The sequence below is a fragment of the Drosophila subpulchrella genome, chromosome X (assembly GCF_014743375.2).
Source record: "Drosophila subpulchrella strain 33 F10 #4 breed RU33 chromosome X, RU_Dsub_v1.1 Primary Assembly, whole genome shotgun sequence".
Classification (NCBI taxonomy): domain Eukaryota; kingdom Metazoa; phylum Arthropoda; class Insecta; order Diptera; family Drosophilidae; genus Drosophila; species Drosophila subpulchrella.
In genome coordinates, this window is record NC_050613.1 from 20,399,100 (window position 1) to 20,421,738 (window position 22,639).

Consider the following 22,639-nt stretch of genomic DNA (forward strand, 5'->3'; position numbering starts at 1 on the left):
AAAATTCAAAATCAAATTCAAATTTCAAACTGAAATTATTATCACCCCTCCGAATGTGGTATCTCTGTCTCGCTTGCCCTTCTCTCTCGCTGTCTCTGTCTCTTTCGCTTGGTTATTCTGCCAAATCTGAAATCTCTGGTAGAGATTCAATACGATCCGTTCCGATCCGCCCGCCAATGCTCGCGTCCAATGTTCCAGAACCGCAACGTGATGGAGCTGCGTTTCCTGCCGCCGCTGGCGAACGGAAATGGAAATGGACCCGGAAACGGAAATGGTAATGGCAACTGCATTGCCAGGGATCTGGCCCTGGAGCAGCCGAATGCAGAGGAGCAGCTCGATGAGGACGGCGAGGAGGACACGGGATTGCCGGCAGTTGCCTCCTCCTCCTGCGAAACTTTGGAGGCTTGCGACGAGGCAGTCAAGCTGAATCTCCACCAGAAACTCGACAAGGAGCCGCAGGATACGCAGAATCTGGAGGCGCCCAGCAAGCCGCTGCCCCCGCTGCCCAAGAAACCCACCAACCATGCTGGCCAAGTAAGCCGCCTGCCGTCGAGGTCGAAAATAATGGCACACGGAGATTATTAAATACTATTTGAACCATAATTAAACTTTATATGGTGATTTTAGTTCAAGTGCCGTATGCTATTATTTCGCCTCTTCCGTGAACCAGGAAAAGCCAACCCCCAGCCGAGATTGTTTTGTCCACATTGTCATTCTCATTCACTCAAGAAACAGCGACCCACTCATCTTATGCAACCCAATGATAAATGTCTCTTTGAACGCTTCACAGACCAACTCTGGCCTGCATCAGAATGGCCTGCATCATGCCCAGCCGTATCATCCGCCCGGAACTCCCACCCTGTTGCACAAGCGGATGGATTACCACCACCAACAGGCGCCGCCAGTGCCGCCGCACTCCGCCTATTACCAACAGGCACCCACCCACCAGCCCTCGCCGATGATGGAGCGCAGCGTGAGGGGTCACCAGCAGCCTGGAGGAGGAGGAGGCTACCATCACGAGGAGGGCACTCCCACGCCAACGAGGATACCCTCTTTGAGGCGACAGCGACGCACCTCGGGCAGCCAGCAGCAGCAGCCGGTGCACAATAGCCACAGCAATCTCAATCTGAATCTGAGCCACCACAATAACAACAACAACAACCTGCCGCCACACCACCAGCACCTGCACCACCACCCCGGTCATCCGGGTGGCCTGGTGGGCATACCCATCGTGCCAGGCAGTCCACGGGTCCAGAGATCCCCGATGCCCAGCAGGGCGATGATCAAGAGGACGCGACTGGGCAGCCACACGGACAACATCTCCTCGGGCAGTCTGAACAGTATTGAGGTGTGATGGCTGGATGGTTGTTAGGTGGCTTCCAGGAGGAGGAGCAGCCGCAGGAGCTCTAGAACCAAGCGAAAACACAGTTCCCCCATAAAAACTACAGACAGCTTCAACTAGGTTTAAGGAGCCCATACTCGACGTGTATTATTATGCTTATTCATAGAACAGGCCGGCAGAGCAAAATCACTCGAATAATAGTTGTTAAGTTTTCCAAATCATTTTTGATACATAAAAGTAGTTTTTGAGCTAGAACCAAAAATTTTAATTTCGCTTTAAAGGAACATTTCAATACTTTGAAATTGAAAGACCAATTTTTTGAAACAAAAATATTTAAAGCTTAGTCGTTCAACGCTAAACCTAAATATGTTTCATTATATTGAATAATCAAAAATAAAAAAACATTAATTTGATTCGAATGAAGCTGATAATTATAAATATTATACTCTTTTTTGTTACTGCCGGCCAGATAGTCAGTAGAATTATTAATTTTGATTTTTTTTTACTGATTGACTAAGTATATAGTTTTGCGCACCCCCCCAGGAAGCAAAATAACAAATTGACTAAGCCCTGTAGTATAGTGTTATTTATTTATTACCGTGTAAGCGTCAACGACTCGAATTGATTAGTTCAATTAGGTTAAGCACTCTAACTAGGCAAACCACTCGTGTAAGGCAAACCAACTATTTAGCGTTAATGTAATACATTTCGAAATGTGACTAATCACCCGACTTCGTATCGTGAGGACACCACCCACAAAAACCGAAAAGAAAAGAATCCTAAACTATTTTTAAGTATATAGACAGCTGAGTTTAAAACGTATATATGCGAATTTTGAAATTAAAAAAATGTAAATCCTGAAATATGTGTTTTTTATAATGGTAACTCAGTTTTGGAACTTGAATGTTGAAGGTGTTTTTATTTAATTTTGAAAATACCGCTTTCATCTGGCAACTCTAGTGTAGCGAAGACACCCACCGCAGTTAGCAAGTACACACACCACACTTCCCGTGCTTATCGATACCGATAACAAAAACAGCTGACTGTCACATTAGAAGTGAATTGGATTTTGGCTTATTTATTATTTTTAAACATTAATGAGTAAAATTGTTTAAAATAACCAACTAGACAGCTGCCAAACACGCTCCACTGCTCCAAGGAAAGGCTGCAAACACGTACAAGCTGAACCAAACACCACAAACATGAATTTCCTGCGGCAAACTTTGGGCATTACGAAACAGTTAACTTCGCATGGTAAGTGGAAACTAAACAACTTAAAAGCTGAACTATGGCTATGTTTTAGAGGTTTTTGTGAGGATGAGACCTGACTTAGAAGGTCCAGCCCTTCCGAATCCATGACTGGGCGGAATTTGCAACCCTTGCCCTTCGTAATATGGAAAATCAAACAAACCGGGAGTGCCTAAAAGTGTTTGTTTTCCCCCGCTTCTCACACATATTCACAGATCCCAACTGCAACTCTTTATGCAGAGCGCGTGGCGGCCTCACTTTTCGCCTGCGAATGTTTTCACTGCCCGTTTCACATGCACAAATCCGAATTCCACAACTCCCCCGCTTTTAATTGCAAAAATAATTGAAAACCTGTCACCCCGGCAAAAAGAACGTAAAGCGCAAGAACAATGGACATGTTGGACCGCAAAAAAAGGTCGCAGGTCGCAGGACAAACGGTCTCCAGGATTTGTTTGTCCGGCAATCCTGCATATGGAAATTATTACCTGCCGCTTGTGTGTGTGGCATTTGGCATATTTATAATTGAAAACGTTGGATCCTGCCCCTTTGTTTCGGGCCAAAAAGGCTTGACAGGATTGGGAATCGCCGGGAATGCGCGTCATTTGGCTGCAATTATTGTCGCCAGTCGCCGACTCTCGATTTTCACAGCGATTAGCCGTGTGACAAAGAAACCATAGCCCAGAACCAGCGGGCATTGTCAATCACTGACCAACTGTCCATGGATATGACCCTTTTGTCCGCATTCTGGGATCGCATCGGGTACAGTCGTGCCTTAGATCGGTTTGGTATTTTAACTGATCACTTCTGCATTCAATTGAGTCCATCATATCCTACCATCCTGGCATTTTCTATGATAGTTGAGAAGTATGTACACTTTTACGATCTAAACTTAGCCCTTCCCCCATTGATTGGGCACAGAAAGCCTGTTCAATGCATGATTTAGAGTGAAATGGGTAATGAATTATACGTAATTTGCTAGCATATCTTCCAAAAATGTCTGATAAATGTAATATATAAGACCTTATGCATTTTGTCAAGGTTTCTGGTACACCCTTGAATAGGTTTCTTATATTTTGCGGAACACTTATAACTTTCTCTGACTTTTGCAGCCATCCAGAGCAGCTTTGAGACCGCCATGCGTGGAATGGCCTCGCTGCAGCAGATGCACCGCAGTGGGCCGCACATAAAGACGCGACCGCCACGCCAGCCACTCGACGGCAAGCCCTTCGCCAAGGGCGTCGTCCTGAAGACGCTGATCAAGAAACCCAAGAAGCCCAACTCGGCCAACCGCAAGTGCGTTTTGGTGCGCCTCTCCACCGGCAAGGAAATGGTGGCCTACATCCCCGGCATCGGGCACAATCTACAGGAGCACAACATCGTCCTGTGCCGCGTAGGCCGTCTGCAGGATGTGCCCGGCGTGAAGCTGAAGGCTGTGCGCGGAGTCTACGACTTGGCGCACGTCATTAAGAAGAGCCAATAGTTGTTCATACATATAAACATCTCCTATATCACATTGTCCAAATGCATTACTCTACAATCAAGAAACGGCTGCCTCGTTGTGATTATTGTTTGCTTTTTACGGAAAATTATGCAGCTCAACCGGATTAAAAAGTAAGTAGCGACAAGTGAACAGGAACAGGATCTCCTGTTGTACTTCAATCCTCCGGTTGGCTGCATCCTCGTAATCTTAAGTCAACAGGGCTTCGCGTCATCTTTACCTAAGAATACCTAAGGTCCTCGGGGGATAAAGGTTTTAAACGGCATTTTACGCTTTGGCTGGCAAATCCTTTTGCCCGAATCCTGTTTGCTTTTTAACGGAATTGCCAAATTTTCTGCCAAATAATCGTTAGCTGAAATGGGCATCTGTCCAGTCCGCCCACTCTTCACAGTTGAGCATTTCAATAGAAAATCCAAGTAGTAGTTGGTTCTTCTTGGGTACCCTGCTGGGTGACTGCCGAAAATTAGCCACGAAAATTGATTCTTTCAAAGTGCATGGGCAGAGGAAGATACCTCTCAGAGGTGTTAAAATGTAATTAAAACATATCGAATGACAAGTTAAAGCCAGGGAAAGCTTACCCGCTTAAAATGTTAGGCAATACGCTTAAAATTGTTTGCCATGTTATTTGTCATCTATAAAGATTCTTATAATAATAATTGTTCATCATTATATAATACTATCTTATGGCTAAAACTATAAGTTAATAGAATGTTTTTTAATAGAGCCACATCAGCAGATATGATTTGATTAGTTAATTTCGTTTTTTGTACTTCAGTTTGTTTATTTTGGATGAGAGGTTTCTGTTGTATTTCTATTGTACAATTTTGTTGTATTTTATCGAATTTAGTATTATTATTATGTGACTATTAATTTCTGAACGATTTGATAAACAGATTAAAATCATATACTATACTACGTCTTTAAAATTCATGATAATTTTTTCCACAAATAATATCTGAGGTTATAATTCAGTTCAAACGATTTTTATTATTCTGCTTAATAACACAGGATAACAAAATTTATTTCTTAAAAGATGCAGGCCTGTGAACATTAAATTATGTTAATATAGATTTATGTATATAAGCATATCTGCATGTATAGGTTTTGATCCTAACGTGTGCTACTTCTGAAATCGCTATTTGAAAAAAATAACAATACTTAATCTTTTGGTTAAAAATATCTTCGATAGTTTGCACTCAATTTTATTGATATGCGTGCCAAAAAATGGCTTAGATGACCTTCTACAGACATGCATTTAAGGTCTCATGATATCTTAGGTCTTTCACAACTTATGGACATTTAAGTAAACTGTTCAATTCTGTTCACAAAACCGACAAAAATAGTTGAACTTTACAGACCTTCTGAATGCTATAATTATAACAAACTCGTAGTTATTAGGTTATAAAAAAACTATCGATAGAGTTCCTATAGATAGAGCTATTCTTCGCAAATTGTACAATTTTTCGCTTTAATTTAAAAGAATCTTTTTCTCACCGGCATAATCTCTGTGTTTGATGGAACCTTTGTTACATTGGCTAGCCCACAATGTCGGTCCCAATCAAAGTCAACGGAAGAGTGTCCTGCGCAGGACACCGTTAACCGTTAACCCATCCACATACAAACGTAGAATCGCAGAATCAGTTAAGCAAATACCCTGAAAGATCCTTTTTATGTGAGCCGACATCGAGGCTGTCGCCATGTAGATGTCCTTTTTTCGACATACTTGGATGGATGACATTTGGGTGACCACAGCAATCCTGCTTCCTCTGTCCGCCAGACATTGTGTCAACAGAATGCCAGAAGGGCAGGAGACCAGGACCATGGGTGTACCGTTAGTCCCGACCGTATATCCTTAGTCGTGCTGCCTGATTGAGCCATTATGACAGCAGGTCCTTTGTCCCCGGATCGCTTCGTCTTCGCTTTTTTCTGCTGAGTCAAGTTGTCCAACATTTTTGGGACTCGCCTTTGTTTGCCAGCGTGCATAATTTTTATCAATAAAAACGTCATTGTCCAGTGTCCAGAAAAACAACATATACGAGTCCTGCTTCCGTTGAATCTCCGTTGAATATTAGCTGCTTTTTCTTCAGTCCTCATTGTCCTTCGTGTTAACTGTAAAATTTGGCATATGAAAAATGACTCCTCGCCTCACGGATTACTTACTACTGGCCAATCATCGAGGCGTTCACACGTCTGTGGCTTGGCCAAAATGAATTGGCAAAACATCTGAGAAAAACGACATTTAAAAGTTTTTATCTCAAACGAATTGTCCGTCTCGAATCGCAAATGCTTAAGAATAATAATTGAGTTGTATTAAAAATGGGCTGACGTTTCTCAACCTTAGAATTATTTTTAGTTTCAACATTCCATAAGATCCGAATTCTCTAAAATTCTAAGTTCAAATTTTTTTAATTAATCGAGCGTCAAAATTGTAACCCATTTTCATGTTCGAGTTTTCCGTATTATCAATGCGTTTTTGAATGGGAACCCAAAACTGTACTTATAAATTTCATAGCTTGGGTAATTGGATCCCGACTTAGAAGTGGGATACCTCTATGAGTTTGTGGTTGCATTTTCTAATGATCTACATTAAAATATTACCTTTAAAAGAGGATCAAAATTTTATCCTGTTTTCATGCTACTTTTTTCCGTATTTCCAATGGGATTCAGTATTGGAGCCCAAAACTGCACTTCTACATTTCATAACTTGAGTTATTGGATCCCGATTTTGAAGTGTGATACCTCTATGAGTTTGTGTTTGAATTTTCTAACGATCTACATTAAAATATTACCCTTAAAGGAGAGTCAACATTTTAGCCTGTTTTCATGTTACTTTTTTCCTTATTTCTAATGGGTTTCAGTATGGGACCCCAAATCTGCATTTCCAGATTCCATAACTTGAGTTGTTGGATCCCGATTTTGAAGTGGGATGCCTCTATGAGTTTGTGGTTGAATTTTCTAATGATTTACATTAAAACATTACTTTTAATGGAGGGTCAAAAATGTAGCCTGTTTTCATGTTACTTTTTTCCGTTTTTCGAATGCGTTTTAGTATAGGAATATTTGTTTTAAGAGAGGGTCAAAGTCTTAGCCTGTTTTCTTGTTACATTTTTCCGTATTTCCTATGGTTTTCAGAATGACGACCCGAAACTGCACTTCTATAATCCATAACTTGAGTTATAGGCTTACGATTTTGAAGTGTGATTTTTTTTACGGGGGCTGAAAATTTTAACTCATTTTCATGTCCTATTTTCCGAATTTCCAATGGCTTTCAAAATGGGAGCCAAAATCTGCACTTCTTGATTCTGGAGTCGTGGAATACCTCTTGCACGTTATACTATCCATAATGTAAGGGTTTCTCTCATGAGTGTTGAATGATTACTTTTCTGGTCAGCTTTGTGGCCAGAGGCTTTAATTGTTCCTGCATCCCTTCTTTAACTTTATCATTGACATGGTGATGGGACGTGCAGGCCCATATCCAATCGATGCTGTCACTTCCCTCGCTTACTTTCACTCTTTGCTGCAAAAACTAAATGAAGAAGGAGTTTGGAAAGGGTGGCAGAGTCACTACAGTTTGACTAGACGAATTGCCAAATATTTTATTTAATCATGGACACGTGTTTCTCGGCTTTCGGGGGTTGGGTGGCAAGGGGTTGATGGTCGCCACCCCTAAGAGATGACTCCCAGGCGTTCAACCCTTGTGCAACCCTTGCGTTATGTGAGTCTCGTAACCCAGGATCAAAATGGCGCTGCTAAATGGCTGAATCCTTGCCAAATCGAAGTGAAGTTTCCAATTCGCGATACCAATGGTTTCAGCCAAGTTCCATTTTCCCCGGGGATCGCTGATCCATAAGCTGATCTTCTCCGGATCATATAATGAACAAAAAAACTAGGTACCTAATTGGCATCTTGTTGTCTTCGTCTTTATTCCCTTTCTTTGGCAACAATCGAAATGTCAAGTGTGAGCCAAATAATGATGCATAACCCTTGGCCAGACTATTCCTAGATGTTGCAACCGAGATTATCCTTAAGAAACATCATCATTTTCCTGTAATCGATTGCAGAAAAAAGGCGAAAACAGAGTATATCTTCCTAAAGAAGATCAAAAAATCACAAAACACGGTGGAAAAAAGCAGGAGAAGCAGCAACAAACGACGGGCGGGCCAAACCACACAAAGGACGATCGTCCTTCTCGCTCTCCTGCGAACCAGGAATGTGTGTCCCTAGCCTTTGGCCACGTGCAGAGCACACTCCAATCACAGGCGAGAAAAGGGACACACTTTCGATGCCAGGTGAGAGGGCCAAACCAAAGTGTCAATCAGGATTCGCGATCCCCTCGTGATGATCGTCCTCTATTCCTTTGTATATTCAACCCCAAGGCGATCGCAAATCGCATCTGATTCGCCAGGATCGCAGTGCTCAACTCTTTTCGATCTGTGTTGACATTTTGCCAGAGATCGTGGCGATCAGAATGTGTTTACTCATGGCCCTAATCCCTTCCCTTTTGGGGCGTCACGATCGATTGGCAATCCTTTTTAGCCAGCGCATGATCAGCGCGTGGCGGCTTGGATCGGATCGGATCGTCAGTTCTGATAATTTATTTAATATTTAGAAAACACCAATCGGAGTCTGCAAAAGAACAAAATATAGGTTTGCCCTTTTTCGATTTTAAAAGTAATGAAATCTGTGTTGAGAAACGGCTCACTAAATTTTGATATGTCCTCGCCAAATGTAATAAGTGGCTTATCTGAAGTTTTTTACAGATCGATTGACTTATAAATGAAAATATGTATTCAGAAAATCGGCAGAAAAGAATCTTGTATCTATAAGCTGAACTATCTGAACTATCAGCAGGTAATATCTATAATATCTAACTATATCTATATAATATCATCTGCCATTTATTTATAAATAAATGTATATCTCATGTTCATGCAGTCATTGAAGTAATAACTATACAACAATTGATTCGGTGGTTACTACAGTACAGTACTTACTATAAATTAATATGTTTACAAATTAATTTATGGCTTGTTTTTAGTTTTCGGAACTTTTATGATGTTGAAAAGCAATAGCTATGCTTTTCACTATTCAAGTAATACAAAGGCATTTGGGTGTCGGAGATAGAAACTCATAAGCGTAGCTAGACTTAGTCTTCCCATGGGTTCGAAAGTCAACGCGGCTAGTCCAGCAGACTACTTTGGACTTCTGGGGATCAGGGGAATGGGATCACCGGAGGCACTGCTAGCTTTAGTGGGCATGACCAGTGGCTTTCTGGGATCTACCTAGGACTGGGCCTACCGCTCGATGGCCTAGTTTTCCGTTCCCATTCCCATTCCCCGCTCAAGTGATTTGGCAATTGACCTAACAATTGGGCTAAGCGCGGGAGGGAATGTGGAAATCTGGGGATCTAGCCATCTAATCTTACGGATTTACGTGAAACTTTTGCAATCGAACTGGCCCCTGGCGGGCTCGAGCATTATTTGGCAATATACGAGCAGGCGGAGGCGGAGTGGCCTAATCTGGTGGACTGTGAACTGATCCCGATCCGCGATCCGCTGTCCGCTGTCCGCGATCTCCTCGTTCGCTCGTAATCTGAGATTAAATTAAAATGTCGCAGGAAGGCAGGGGAGGTGGGCCTGTTCGGGACGCAGACTCACCTCTGTTTTGCGCTAAATCCCCGAGATCCAGAGGCCTAATCCTTTCGCTCGGCCGACTACCTGGCCACTGATCCCATGGCCCGAAAACCATGCAACAGTCGCGCTACACACGAATTAACCTGATTAAAATTGTATTTTTCCCAAATTTATGGGATTAAGTTCCGTTCAAGTTCCTTTAACTCGTTTAAGCTACCGGATTTAGTTCAAGTGCTCGCCTGGATCTCCCCGGGCGATCTCAGGCCTCTCAAACCTCCGTGAGCCTCCGTGAGCCGATTTTTATTGGGCTGGCTTAATTAGCACAATTGTTTACAAATTTACCTTTCGTCATGCTGCAAAGGGATCGGGCCAGGATACTCCTGAGATCGGTGTGTGAAATCCATGGCCCGCACACGCCCACAGCTCAGAGTTCTGGGCCGAGAGTCTTGCGTTCTGCAATTCAGAGCAGATCAGCTATGTGTGAACCGAGCGGATTGCGATTCCATTTAAAAATTTGTCTAATCCAGAGCGAGGACCCTGATCCATGGCTGTGCAATCAGTTCCACCTCATCGTCCCATTTCACAATCAATTAGCTTGTGCAATTCAGAAGGGAAACCGTTTAAACCAAGTTTATTAGATTATTAAACTTTTAACATTTTACAATTTTAAAGGCCATAAAAAAATGTACATCAGTTTCTTAAGAATGGTCATGTGTTTATTTTTGTATATATAAATTAATTCCCTTTCTTGATTATTTTAATTCATCTGAAAACTACACCTTTTTATAGCGTCTAGTAAACTTACAAGTATATGAACAGGGAAAACTAATATTTTTTAATATACAGTAGGATCTTGTAGCCAAAGGCACCCGACTTTAGCATTCTCTCTGATTTCTTAACTAGAAAATTATTGTTTTTTGAATCGAGACATAGTGACCTCAGAGAATGTGAGGCTATTTTAAGTAACTCCGACTTCACTTCCGTTGGGCAGCTGTAAAGGCTTAAGAGGTTCTGGTCCTCCATTGGCGCCTGTGGAAGGATCCTGCGGTTCCTCATCGAATATACATATATCTGTTGTGGTCATGGCCGTGGTGTGTGCGTTCCCTAGAAGTCGACACAAATTCTGTGCTTAGGCAAATAAAAACAAATATTTATGTGTAAAAACAAACCCCAGACGTAGGCCCAAGGTCCTGTTGGCCGTAGAAAAACAAATCGTTTGTATGCCCTGTAGACTGTGGACCAAGCGAAAACACGTGCCCACTTATTATATTTTCGTTGCTTTCCATCCAGGGGCTGGGAAGTCGAACTAACTGTGGCTCTGGCCATTGATGCTGGAATAACAAAACGCAAGTCAAGCCATCGAATGAATTTCGAATCGCGTTTCCCCCGACATAAAGTTGCAATATGTTGTGTATTAGAGCCGCAGCAATTGCGATCCCTGCGAGCCAATCCCAGTCCCATTTCAGATCCCGAACTCCGATCCCATTCAGTCTACTCCCCCTCGAGATTAATGAGAATGTGCGGCGTGTGTTTACTCTGCTATTTTCCAAAGTCCCGAATACTGAATCGAGAATCCGGAAACCAGAATCCAAAGTCGAATCCTTTCACTGGACATGGGCATGAGCCACATGTGTTCGTTTTCCAGCTGCTGACCACACTGGACACTGAACATCGAGCATTGAACACCGAACAGTAAACCTGAGCTCGGAAAAAAGACCACTGAACACGCTCATTAGGCAGCCTTCCACTTAAGCATGAGTTGGCTGTTTTTGCATCTTCGATCAATTAACCAACAAAGGGAGGCGAACTGTCGCTTGGCTCGTGTGGCTCTCTAAACAGTCGATTTCTGTGGCACTTACTAGTATTTCCTTTGGGATGTGGCCGAAGGCAAGCTGAATAGAGGTTGTTTTCAAAGTTAAAAGCAGATCGACTAAAATCTATGTTAGAACTTCATGTATCCTGAATACTACTGCACCTTTTTGATTAGGCTGCGCCTGATATACTCAAAAGAAACTGAAGTAACTCGAATTCTGCTACAGCCATCTTTGTAATATTTAGTACTAGGCTTTGATTCCGTCTGATTGACAACATATAACAAAAATGTTAAAAAATATTAAAAATATTTAAAAAACCTTCATAGTTACCTCAAGTAACTCGGCTTGTGTAAGAATCAAAAATATGAAACTTCGTCTACAATACATCAACCAAACAAGAAGGCATCATACCAAATTACAACCAATAATCTCTCAACAATTAGCTAAAATTTAACAAATTCGAACTAATAGCTTCACTTAGAGCATATCCCAAAATCGAATACAGGCTGCGTGGCAGGAGGCTGTTGAGGAACTTTCTTCCAACAGTTCCTTTGAATCGTTTCAGTTAACAATTAGTGAAGGAAAGTCGTGTGGCTCGTGTACCGAAACAATTCCTCAGTCAGCGGTCCTTAGTCCTTAGTCCTCAGTTCTGTGAGCTCTCCTAATTATGCGTCGAAAAATTGAGCGCCTCAAATTACTCGTACAATCCGAACAAGAACGCAACATGAGCCATGGTAATGGAAATGCAAATGCCATTTAAGTTAATTAATCACGGCAACTTGTGGCAAATTGTATGCAGGGGTATCGGTATCCAAGGATCGACCGGAACCGAAGATCATTAGGATTTGAGAGTTTAGAGTTTAGAGTTTAGAACGGCGGAGCTAAGATGGCGTGGCATATGTGAGTGTTCCTCTTTTGTGTCCGGCGATTTGTTGGAAAACCCTGGCTAATGGTCTCCGCTGACAGGCGAGACAATAAACGCGATATATATTATTTATATATATGTATAAGGTCTGGTAGAGAAAAGGATTTCGAAACTCTGGGGTCAGTTCCCAGGGCGCAGAACTCTTTCCACGCTCCGATGATCTCTATTTGGCAAACAGACCTTGATAATGACAAAAAGATAATCGGCGAAGGGTAAGACAGGAAGTGATCTGCTTTCTTCGCATCGCTTCCACTTGTCTGGCCACAAATTCGAGGTTGCCCGACCAGATACAGATAATCTTATAATATTGCTTCGATGTGGATGAGGAATGTTCTCGAGTTTCCCCCGTCTATTGACAAAACAGTTTCAGTATCAATGACAAAGATTTTCGCCGTGGAGTGGGGCAGGTGGTCACCGAATCGATTTAGGCAGAAGTTGGGGCTTGGCCAGTGTTACAACCTAATTTCGAGCCAGGAACTAATTCCACAGACTCCCAATAAATGTGTCAACGCGCTAAATTGATGGGGTGCCACTGCTACCCAGTCCCCAAAACTCCAATCTCACCCCAAACTCCAGTTATCCACCCTGCAGAGACCCAAAAAAAAAAAAAAAAACAAGGAAGGGTTGAGACAACAATTGTAGGAAATTGCCAAAAGTGACCAAAGCGGCGGTCAGCATTGCGGCTGACCCGCAAAAATCCCAGGGAGCAACCACTTGTAATCAACCCAACGCCATGGCCATCCGGTTTTGTTATCATTAAGCAACCGCCCGGGAAAGTCAGAAGGGAAGAGGGCTTTCTCCCAAACAGAGCCGACCGAAACAGAACCCTTTCATTTGCGATAATGAAAATGCCCCCGATGCTGTCTGTCTGTCGCCTGCTATTTATTTATTAAATGCAAGAGACTCCCTCGCCTCCGGATGGACACAATGGACAGTGGACAATGGACTGGGTCAGCTGGCACAGCTGTCACATTTTCCCTAAGCCCGGGATCTCTGGATCCGTCACCCACTCTCTCTCCATCTCCATCTCCATCTCTAACTCCATCACCCCACCTCTCTATATGTGGTCTTATATCTCCTGGCTTTAATGAAGTTGCCGGGGATTCATTGCCCAGAGAACCCGTTTCCCATCAGGCGGACAAAATGAAGTCGCTGCGGTGGTGGTTTTTCGAAATCCCCTCCAGCTGTGGTTTCTGCCTCTGATTGGTTCGCTCTACTTTATTGTGAGACCCGCAGTTTGGGAGATTCTTCGATTTCGTTATAGGACCACGATTATGAACGCCAAAATGGCGCAATCTCTGGCAATGGCAATGGAGGATGTAACGCAATATGGCGATGGAATTGAGATTTTGATTGAATTCTGACTTCTATAACTCGAAAACAGAACCTTAAAACAAGATCTACATGCTGAAACTTCTAGTAAGAAACGTTTTAATCTTAAGTTTGGTCATAATAAACGCTAGAACAGTTTAAACTAGAGCTAGCTACCATAGTATAAACTATCTTTTGGAACATTTTAAAAGGTAGATAAACTGAGATATAAAGAATGTTTAAATATTTACCCTATATAGTTCGGTTTATCGCAGCAGTTAGACATATATTTTGAACAACATTTTATGACCTTAACAAGAATAAAATAACATGATATGAATTTACATTCTTAAAGCAGTTAAGATGCAGTATTCAGTTACTAAATCATTTTATCTACTTCTGCCTAAAGTTGCCAAAGATTGCATAGTTTCGACCTTGGCTTAGATAAATCTCTTTGTTGCGCTTGACTCAACAGTTAGTCAAGTCATCTAGAATCCATTGCCGGCTTAAAAGTGGAGATCCTGCAGGATCTGAACGCTTGTTTTCGGAGGATTACGCGGTTCGGACCACGCAATATTATGCGAGATTAACTTGAGGCAGCCCGATAGTCAGGATTAGTTTGGAAGGTCCATAGGGAACCATACCTGGTCACCTGTCGGATCACCCTCCTGCCCACCGAGCTTCCAATAATATTTGTGTTTTCCTTCCGGGAACCAAAAAAGAAAAAAAAATGCATCTTTGAAGGTGAAAATTTAAATTATGAAATGATATGCTAGTCCATAATTTTGCCAGAACTCGGGGACAATGGCACATTTTGCCACCTACAAAACTCCGAACACAAAAGGCTTAAACCGCTTTAAAGACCGTTTAATCTCATGGATTTCAGTCGTTTTTAGTTTCATGTGAAAAAACTCGAGGCAAAAGGCAAAATGTGGCCCTCGAGAAGGGAATAGAACAGAACAGAACAGATCAAAACAGAACGGAACTGGGATATTCGGATACTGGGATACAATGGGCGTGGCTGAGACGAAGACTTTACAGGGTTAAATGCTCATATTACGAGTTGGCCAGGAGTCACTCTATGAAAGAGTTATGCGGAATGAGGCTTAGGACCGTTCCGTTCAGTTCCGTTCCAGGATTTCCCGTTCTTCGTCCGATTTCGATTGTATCTGGGCAGCATCCGTTATCCGTTCGGGTTCGTCAGGGAGATCGTGTTGGATGGATATGCTTTATATGCTGATGGGAGTTAAGAGATGGTGCGAACTGACAATTGACACAATTACCAGGACGGCCAAATCCGCAAACCGCTGCAATGCCATTTTGACAGCAATTGTCCTGGCCAACAATATGATCTCGGGATCCGGGATTTGGAAGCTGGAATCTGGAATCTGAAGAGGTGGGGGCCCAACAGTAGCTATTCTAACGGGGTTTCGTAGGCGGCTTTGGCCAAAAATCAAACAATGAGACAAAAAGGAGTGCAGCAGAAAGGACACTCCCGCAAAAAGGTGTGAAAATTTCAAGGGCCCCTTGATAGATAGATAGATTGAGTGGGTTCGAAACCGTTCGAAAGAGTTCGGGGGATCGTAACTCTTTTTATGAGGGCTCTACGCCCCGGCACTTTGATTAACTCCAGAATAACCCTTAACGGTGCCCGTCCTCTGACAATGGAAGATGTGGCAGCTAATCAACAGTAAAATGCATAAAATTAAGTGAGCAATGAAAGGGGATTATTGGAAATGGAAAATGGGGAGGGGGAAGGAGTATAAGGGCCTCTGAGTTATTAGAAATGTTTCACATTTTCCGCACATAACTGTACCCCAAGCGGTTCTCACACAAATAGATACCGAATACGGTTCCGAGTTGTGGAACAAAGGCCTAAACGTTGACAGTTCATCAAAACGAATGATGCATGCAAAATGAATATTCCATCAGTGGTGAATACCCTGCAATCGTGGCCCATAGCGGTACGGATATGCACTGCACAAAACTCCTACATTTGTGAAGTAAATTAAAATTTAAAAAAATAATTGCACTTAATTTTAGAACATTTTGAGATCGTAGTTCGTAAAAAAATACATTTACTAACTGATATTTTAAAGTCGCCATTAACTCAGAAATTCAAAATTTGAGGTAAAACATATTTCTGGGCTTAGAAAAAAGTATCTGAAAAAAAGAGAAAACTGTCAAATATATTTCTAGCAGTGTAACTAGCGATCTCCCACACTGAAATCATCCGTGAAATGTGGCTTTCTTTGGACAGTTTTCTTTTGCTTGTCCCGTGTGAGTGCTGGTATTTTCCCAACCCGAGCATTTTCGAATGGCGATGGGCGTAGACACGGACACACCCCTCGATCGCCTCGATCCCCTGTATCCTAGACATCTTCCTGGACTCCTGACAACGGGACAAGAGGACAACAAGAGTCACAATGATGGCGTAAGGAAGTAGCAAGTTAGTTTTGCCCATTTAAATAGCACTCGGCCGTTGAGGCCTTTGTGTGGCGATTTGACGACTATTATATGGCACTATTGTTGTGTGGGGTCTCCGGTCCCCGGTCTCCCCATCGATCGATTGATCGATCACCCTAATCTTAAGTCAGAACCTTGAACCCATCGCGCCCACGCACACAACATACTTGCATTTCAACACCGAGTATTTAAAGTTCAATATTTGCATATATTTAAAGTTCATTGAGTTGGTTTTATTTGGCCTGGGCAAACTTTAGATAGTAATACGATAGACTGGTTGTCGCCTCATTTTCGAAGATGCGGTTCGGCAGATAAGGGGATTTGTAACCTCTAAAAGACTCTCGGGCAAATGTCATTTGGGTAATCAAAACCGCACTAATTGGCATAGAGTAATGCAATACTGCCTTGGATTCTGGGTTCCTATATTCCGGACTTGAGATCTGCTCGAGATCTTTTCGGTTGGCTGGTCGGGAATGAATGGAGGACTCCGTTTGGAGCGGCTCGACGTCTTTCAATTAAATAGAGATGCCATAATTGAGCAGCCTTTTGCTGGACGTGGAATTAGGAGCCATAGGATAACAATTAGCCAAAGGATTTGACGACGGAAGCTACGGCCATTGTGGGTTCCCTTTGAGTACTTAACTTGTGTCTTTTTTTTAGTCGGGGGTTCGTTCGTTTTTGCCGTGCTGTGCACTTCCGTTTGCGGAAGTGGCCAAGGTAAATCCTCAGAGCAATACCTGTTCCCATTATCCTTTGCAAGTGTGCACTTTGCATATGCCGAGGAAAACAAACAAGTGATCCTGGGTCCTCGATCTCCGGTCCTCGATCCTGGTTAGTCTTTTTCGCTTAGCCCAAACACTCGGCAGCGGGAAGAGAGGGTCCTTTGTCCTCGCCCGAGGAGCACGTGTAATCCCCGTTCACTTCCTCGCCGGCCGACTACTTACTTCCTCATTAGCATCGCAGGATATAGGGATATAGACGGGCCCAAGTGCCTTTCCTTATGGGCTTAGGCGGCCATCGTGGCCGAAAATCAACTGAATGACGGCCAAACTAATCATGCATTTGAAAGTAATCTTATTTCATCAATTGTGATGAAAGAAGGGTCCTCGAAGAAGGAGTGGTTTTAAGGGAAGTTGAATGAATGTAGGCAACTTGTTTGAACATAGCATTATACTATGAAAAGTGATATATCATAAACATATACTATTTCTGATCGAAATAAGCCTTTTCTTGGTATAAATTAGTATTCATATATATTTTAATCTGAATAAAATATTTTTAAGGATCTATCGTACCATTTCCAAGAAACAAAATGGCCCTCCTAATATTCGATAAGTTTCTTCTAACTTTCGTTTACGACATAGGGTCGTTTGAAATTATGGATTCCAATGTGAGACTGTTAACCCATTAGGACAAAGGACCGCGAAAGGAGTTAACGGCGATTCCCCGAATCCGAGTCCAAATCCACGTCCAAACCACCACTCCTCACCCTTTTTCTGGCCGGGTCATATAAGGCAAAACCCCTTTCAGTCAATTAGTCGCTGATTTTCTTTGTGTCACCTAGCAGCGAACCAATATAAAAATCGCACCCACAATGAACCGGGAAGAGAACCCTTTTTTAAGGGACCACCGATGTCCGAAACTAGAGTTTATGGCATTTTAAAAAACGGCAGCGGTCTCCCGGGATCCTAGATCTGAAATTCAGATTCGGAATGAGGCCTTTTCGCACGAAGCGTCCATTATGCAATAAAACTCCCGGTGTTTTTTAAGCAACAGCCCATACTTACCGTACTTAGTGGGCGGGCAACCCGTTCGGGAATCAGGTAGATGATTCCGTAAAAAACGCGCCCAAGGTCGCCACTCAAAGGATTGCACAAATATTGCATCTTTGGTTCGGAGCTCATTATGACAAGGCAACAGCAGTCCCGATATATGAATATATGGTTTTATGGCCCTCCGTTTTTTAAGTTTTTTTCGTTTCGCTGAATCTGGTTTTTACAGCGAATTTGGCCAACTCTTTGGCTTCGACTCCGGCCGCGACTTTTTATGGCATCTGTTCAGGATCGGTTGAGTTGGGTCCGGCTATATGTTTTATATACGGCCAGCAGAATCTGTTTTCGAGTCCAGGGACCTCAGGTAGCGGATCGACTCAATGACGGGGACGAGGACGAGACCGAGTTTTAGTTTAATCCACCATTTTTACGGTTGGATTAGCGCACGGATTAGCGGATAAGTTCGCGGTTTTTTACTGATTACTGGATCGATCCCTCTTTTTATTTGCAATCTCCGACTGAATGGAGAGTTGTAAAAAGTGAATGAATGAAATTTTGAAAAGGCGTAAGTGGAAATCGAATGAGATTGACAGAATGAATCTAAGGTAGGATTTATTGGTGACATTTGATCGTATGACTTATGCTTACCACTGGTACTTCATCTCGGAGTTTGTTAATATTTAGGGTCTTCATGGTTAGAACTTCTAACTGGACCATTCTAAATCAGTAAATATTTCAAATTAAATTCGAATTTTCAGACCAAATATATATTTCAATAGAGTTTCTGTGATACCTCACAAATTTCATTTGAATAGAAAGTTAATCTTGGAATCTCAAAGAACCGATAATAGTAAGTATCCTGTAGATTTCTTATTCATAGATGATATAGCCAACATTTCGCCGTAAGCCACTTCCGTTGGCCATCGAGACGACCGTTAGGACAAACAGTTAAGCAAAGTTAAACAAGTCGTTGAGGATCCCACGCCGCAGCGGAAGCCAAAGGGATAAAGGATAATGCATCGAGGATGTTTAAGGAGAAGGACAAACACGAACACGAAACAGTCAACATCACGGACACTTGTCGCAATGATCCAGGATTCTGGATTCTCGATCCTCGATCGTCGAGGTGGCGGCGTCATGAATCAAATGGCCAGACTGGCGAGTGTCCTTGTCGAGATTCCAGGAACCCGATTCTCCTCTGGCGAAATGAGGAAAGGATGCGAATTACGCCAGCCGAAAAGGGCTGAGAAACTGCAGGAACGCCAGAACTCGACCTAATTTCCATAATTTGTCACGCACAATCCACCGAATTCGCCATCGCGCAGATACATGGATGGATGGGCTGGTCAGGAAAAGGATTTCGGGACAAAAGCGCAAAACAAAACGGATTTAGCATTCGCAACCCTTGAACATTGTGCATCCATCATCAACAAACCGTATTCTGTCTCTTTTTCCTCAGCCAGATGCCTCTCTTTCTGGTCAGAAATGTATGATTTGGCCCTAATTAATATAGGCCTTAATATGAGAAATGTTCTAGAAACTTAGCCGTATGATTTACTTATACAATTCACTTATTAGCAGAAAGTGATGGTATTTATATCCCTCATTAATAAAAATAAATGTTGTCTTATTTTTGATTGTCAGTCTATTAATTTTTAGAGAACAAAGTTTTTTTGGTTGGGAAAGACTCTTGGGTTTTAAAATTCTGTAACTCTATATACAATTTTAATACAACATTTTATTTAAATTGCAGATGCGTATAACCACATCTACAATTCCAGAAATCACAATCAGTTATAGACTCATTTCCGCAATCGGTTACCCATAACACAAAATTTCCAGTTTAAGAATCCTGACATTTAATATGGATGCAATGTAAGTACTAATATTTATAGACCAGTTCTATGAAAACGAAAAGTAAATCACTTCAGAGGTTCAGAGGTGGTACGAATTTCCCCGCTTTTTTCCTCATTGAACGTCATTATAACCCCCGAGAAAAAACCATATCCTTTCGCGGGAACCGATAATATAAAAAAAAGTTCGAAAACTCTTTTTATTTTTTGTTAAATTACGCTAAATGGCGAAGTAACAATAGCACAAAGACCTAAGATTTTGGCGAAAAATGCGAAAACCAAAGGAGGAAAGGGCAGTCGCCGCACCCTCGTAAAACCCTTTCGAAGGCGGTGCGACAGAGAGGGCAACAGAAGAGAGTGGGACGGCGAGAAATCAGAATCACCCCTTTGCCCTTTGAACCGCCTACCTGCTTCGTACCGCTTCGGCTGGCCGCTCGTGTCCGCCATTTCCAGCTGAATGAAGGCGTCGGCGCAGCCTCCGGGTTTTTGGGTATAAATTCAGGGGGTTCCGACGAGAGGAAATCAGTTTGCGTTCGACATCGTCAGCGTGAAGATACAGCAAGAGCAGCAAAAGCAAAGCCAGATCATCGGTCTACATAGCCATCTCATAGCCACCGCTCAGTTGGATTAACCCCAGAAAAGGAAACAGAACCGCATATACCAAGCACCATGCTTATGCACGAGAAACTCATGGCCGGGCAGTTCTTCGATCTCAAGACCGGTAAGTTAGCCACGCCCCCTGGATGCTCTTCGATCTGTAGACTAACGAATCCCCACTCTCTCTCAATCTCTTCAGATCGCAAGCCCCTGATGCATCACCACCAGTATCAGCACCACCAGACGCACCACCAGCAGCAGTCGCTGCACCACTTGCCGCACAGCCAATTGCCGGTCCAGGGATCCCTGGGTCTGCCCAAAATGGATCTGTATGCGGCCTATGCCTACCAGCAGCAGTTGCTGGGCGCTGCCCTCAGCCAGCAGCAACAGCAGCAGCAGCAGCAGCAGCAACACCAGCAACTGCAGCAACAGCAGCAGCAGCAGCAACATCAGCAACAGGCTTCCTCTGCGGAGGTCCTGGATCTTTCCCGTCGCTGCGACAGCGTGGAGACGCCCAGGAAGACTCCCTCGCCCTACCAGACCAGCTATAGCTATGGCAGCGGTTCCCCTTCGGCCTCGCCCACCAGCAATCTGCTGTATGCCGCCCAAATGCAGCAGCAACATCAGCAACAACAGCAGCAGCAACAGCAACTGGCCTCTTTGTACCCCGCTTTCTACTACAGCAACATCAAGCAGGAGCAGGCCACGCCCACGGCTGCCCCGCCCAAGGTCACGCCCACCGCTAGCCTCCTCCAGACCTTTGCTGCCGCTTCTGCTGCAGCCGCCGCCGCTGCTGCTGCCTCCTCCTCCACCTCGTCGACCAACTCACCCAGACCAGCCAGCAATGCCAGCACCATGCAGATAGATGTCCTGGAGAATCCCCAATCGCCGGCTGTTGAGGCCACCACGCCCACCACCTCTGCCCCCAGCGGCAGTGGGGATGCGGGCAAGAATACTCGCCCCTTCAAGGCCTTTCCCCGTGATCCCCTGGTCATTGCTGCCAACTTCGCGGCCACCGATGTCCTGCTGGACAATCCGCGAGTGGAGCGCTACACCGAGTACCGCAAGAGGGTGCTCGAGCAGATTCGCAGCTCCAACGGAGGATCTCGCACTGTGACCAACCCCAAGATGCGCAGGACCAACTCGAGGAGCGGATCCGTGAACGAGGGCAGTTCTTCGAACAACAACAGCGAGAGCGAGGATCGCGCTGCGGCTGAGGAGTCCAGCGATTGCGATTCCCAGGCGGGCAACTTTGAGGGCAAGTCCTCGGCCAGCAACTCCAGCACTCTGGCCAACACCACCGGGGTGAACTCGGGCCTCAGCTCGGGCAGCCAGGTGAAGGATGCTGCCTACTATGAGCGGCGTCGCAAGAACAATGCCGCCGCCAAGAAGTCCCGCGATCGTCGCCGCATCAAGGAGGATGAGATCGCCATCAGGGCCGCCTATCTGGAGCGCCAGAACATCGAGCTGTTGTGCCAGATCGACGCCCTCAAGGCCCAGCTGGCCGCCTTCACGTCCGCCAAAGTGGCCACCGCCTAAAAGTCCATTCCTCTCTTGATGCGTTGAACGCGAAGATCCGAATCGTACCGTGCACACACACACATACTACATCCTGTTTTTTGGGTCAGCTTATCTGTGAATAGTTTAGGGGGCTCAACTTTCCTTTTTTTTGCCACACTCGCATTTAAGTACTTTAAGTCCTTGCAGTATACGTTATATTTGTAAAATGTATTAGCCGATAAGTGCATCTCGCAATCTAACCAGTTAACTAATCACTCGAATCTATAGTTGTAGCGGTCCCATCTTAGTATTACTATCTAGCTATTAAGTGAATTTTTTTCATAACCCTAAGAAATAAATATTAAAATAAATTATGCAAAAATAATTTGTGTTCGTTTCAATAACTCTTTTTTATGGCAAGCGAATTTTTATATATTTTATTTATATTTTTAGCATATTTGTACCATTTCCCATTACTTTCTGCCATGAAATGCGGAGATAACCTATTTTCCATTGCCTACATTTGGGCGCTGCAGGAACTTGAAATGAATACATTTTCTTGACAAAATTAATCTGCACACCAGGCAAACATAATCCGCAGCAAGTGGCTGCTGGGCCTTAACATATTCTAACTGGAAGAGAACCGTTAGTTTAGTGTAAGCCGACTAGAGATGAGCTTT

At 43.6% G+C, this 22,639-nt stretch overlaps 3 protein-coding genes across 7 annotated transcripts in view; all 3 read left to right on the forward strand.

Annotated features, from left to right (window-relative positions):
• The window catches only part of LOC119556445 (interference hedgehog), a 29,170-nt gene extending 26,974 nt beyond the window's left edge, over positions 1-2,196 (forward strand). For 3 of the 4 annotated variants that reach the window (XM_037868681.1, XM_037868682.1, XM_037868679.1), the window contains one exon: positions 791-2,196. In XM_037868681.1, the coding sequence (XP_037724609.1) occupies positions 791-1,354 (564 nt within the window). In that variant the 3' untranslated portion in view covers positions 1,355-2,196. Of the gene's footprint in view, positions 1-198; positions 535-790 lie in introns of all 4 variants that reach the window. The other variant, XM_037868683.1, reaches the window with a different exon arrangement.
• Positions 2,197-2,381: 185 nt separating this feature from the next.
• LOC119557367 (40S ribosomal protein S12, mitochondrial) lies at positions 2,382-4,139 on the forward strand. Its single transcript, XM_037870109.1, has 2 exons — positions 2,382-2,596; positions 3,700-4,139. The coding sequence occupies exons 1-2, from the start codon at positions 2,545-2,547 to the stop codon at positions 4,068-4,070; spliced, it is 423 nt and encodes a 140-aa protein (XP_037726037.1). The 5' UTR covers positions 2,382-2,544; the 3' UTR covers positions 4,071-4,139.
• Positions 4,140-4,188: 49 nt separating this feature from the next.
• On the forward strand, positions 4,189-22,302 carry LOC119557366 (protein giant). Of its 2 annotated transcripts, XM_037870107.1 has the most exons (4): positions 4,189-4,201; positions 19,763-19,884; positions 19,941-20,583; positions 20,659-22,302. In XM_037870107.1, exons 3-4 carry the CDS (start codon positions 20,532-20,534, stop codon positions 21,996-21,998), a joined length of 1,392 nt encoding a protein of 463 aa, XP_037726035.1. In that variant the 5' UTR covers positions 4,189-4,201; positions 19,763-19,884; positions 19,941-20,531; the 3' UTR covers positions 21,999-22,302. The 2 variants fall into 2 exon arrangements, with proteins under 2 accessions (XP_037726035.1, XP_037726036.1); XM_037870108.1 differs by lacking the exon at positions 4,189-4,201 and having other exon boundaries at positions 19,808-19,884; positions 20,112-20,583.
• The last annotated feature ends 337 nt before the right edge of the window (positions 22,303-22,639 follow it).

What these genes read in the sequence shown, in the direction of transcription:
- LOC119557367 (XM_037870109.1), top strand. Translation starts at nt 2,545, where the DNA reads ATGAATTTCCTGCGGCAAACTTTGGGCATTACGAAACAGTTAACTTCG. An exon ending in GAAACAGTTAACTTCGCATG is followed by an intron (nt 2,597 to 3,699) that starts GTAAGTGGAAAC and finishes TGACTTTTGCAG; the next exon opens with CCATCCAGAGCAGCTTTGAG.
- LOC119557366 (XM_037870107.1), top strand. Translation starts at nt 20,532, where the DNA reads ATGCTTATGCACGAGAAACTCATGGCCGGGCAGTTCTTCGATCTCAAG. An exon ending in GTTCTTCGATCTCAAGACCG is followed by an intron (nt 20,584 to 20,658) that starts GTAAGTTAGCCA and finishes CAATCTCTTCAG; the next exon opens with ATCGCAAGCCCCTGATGCAT.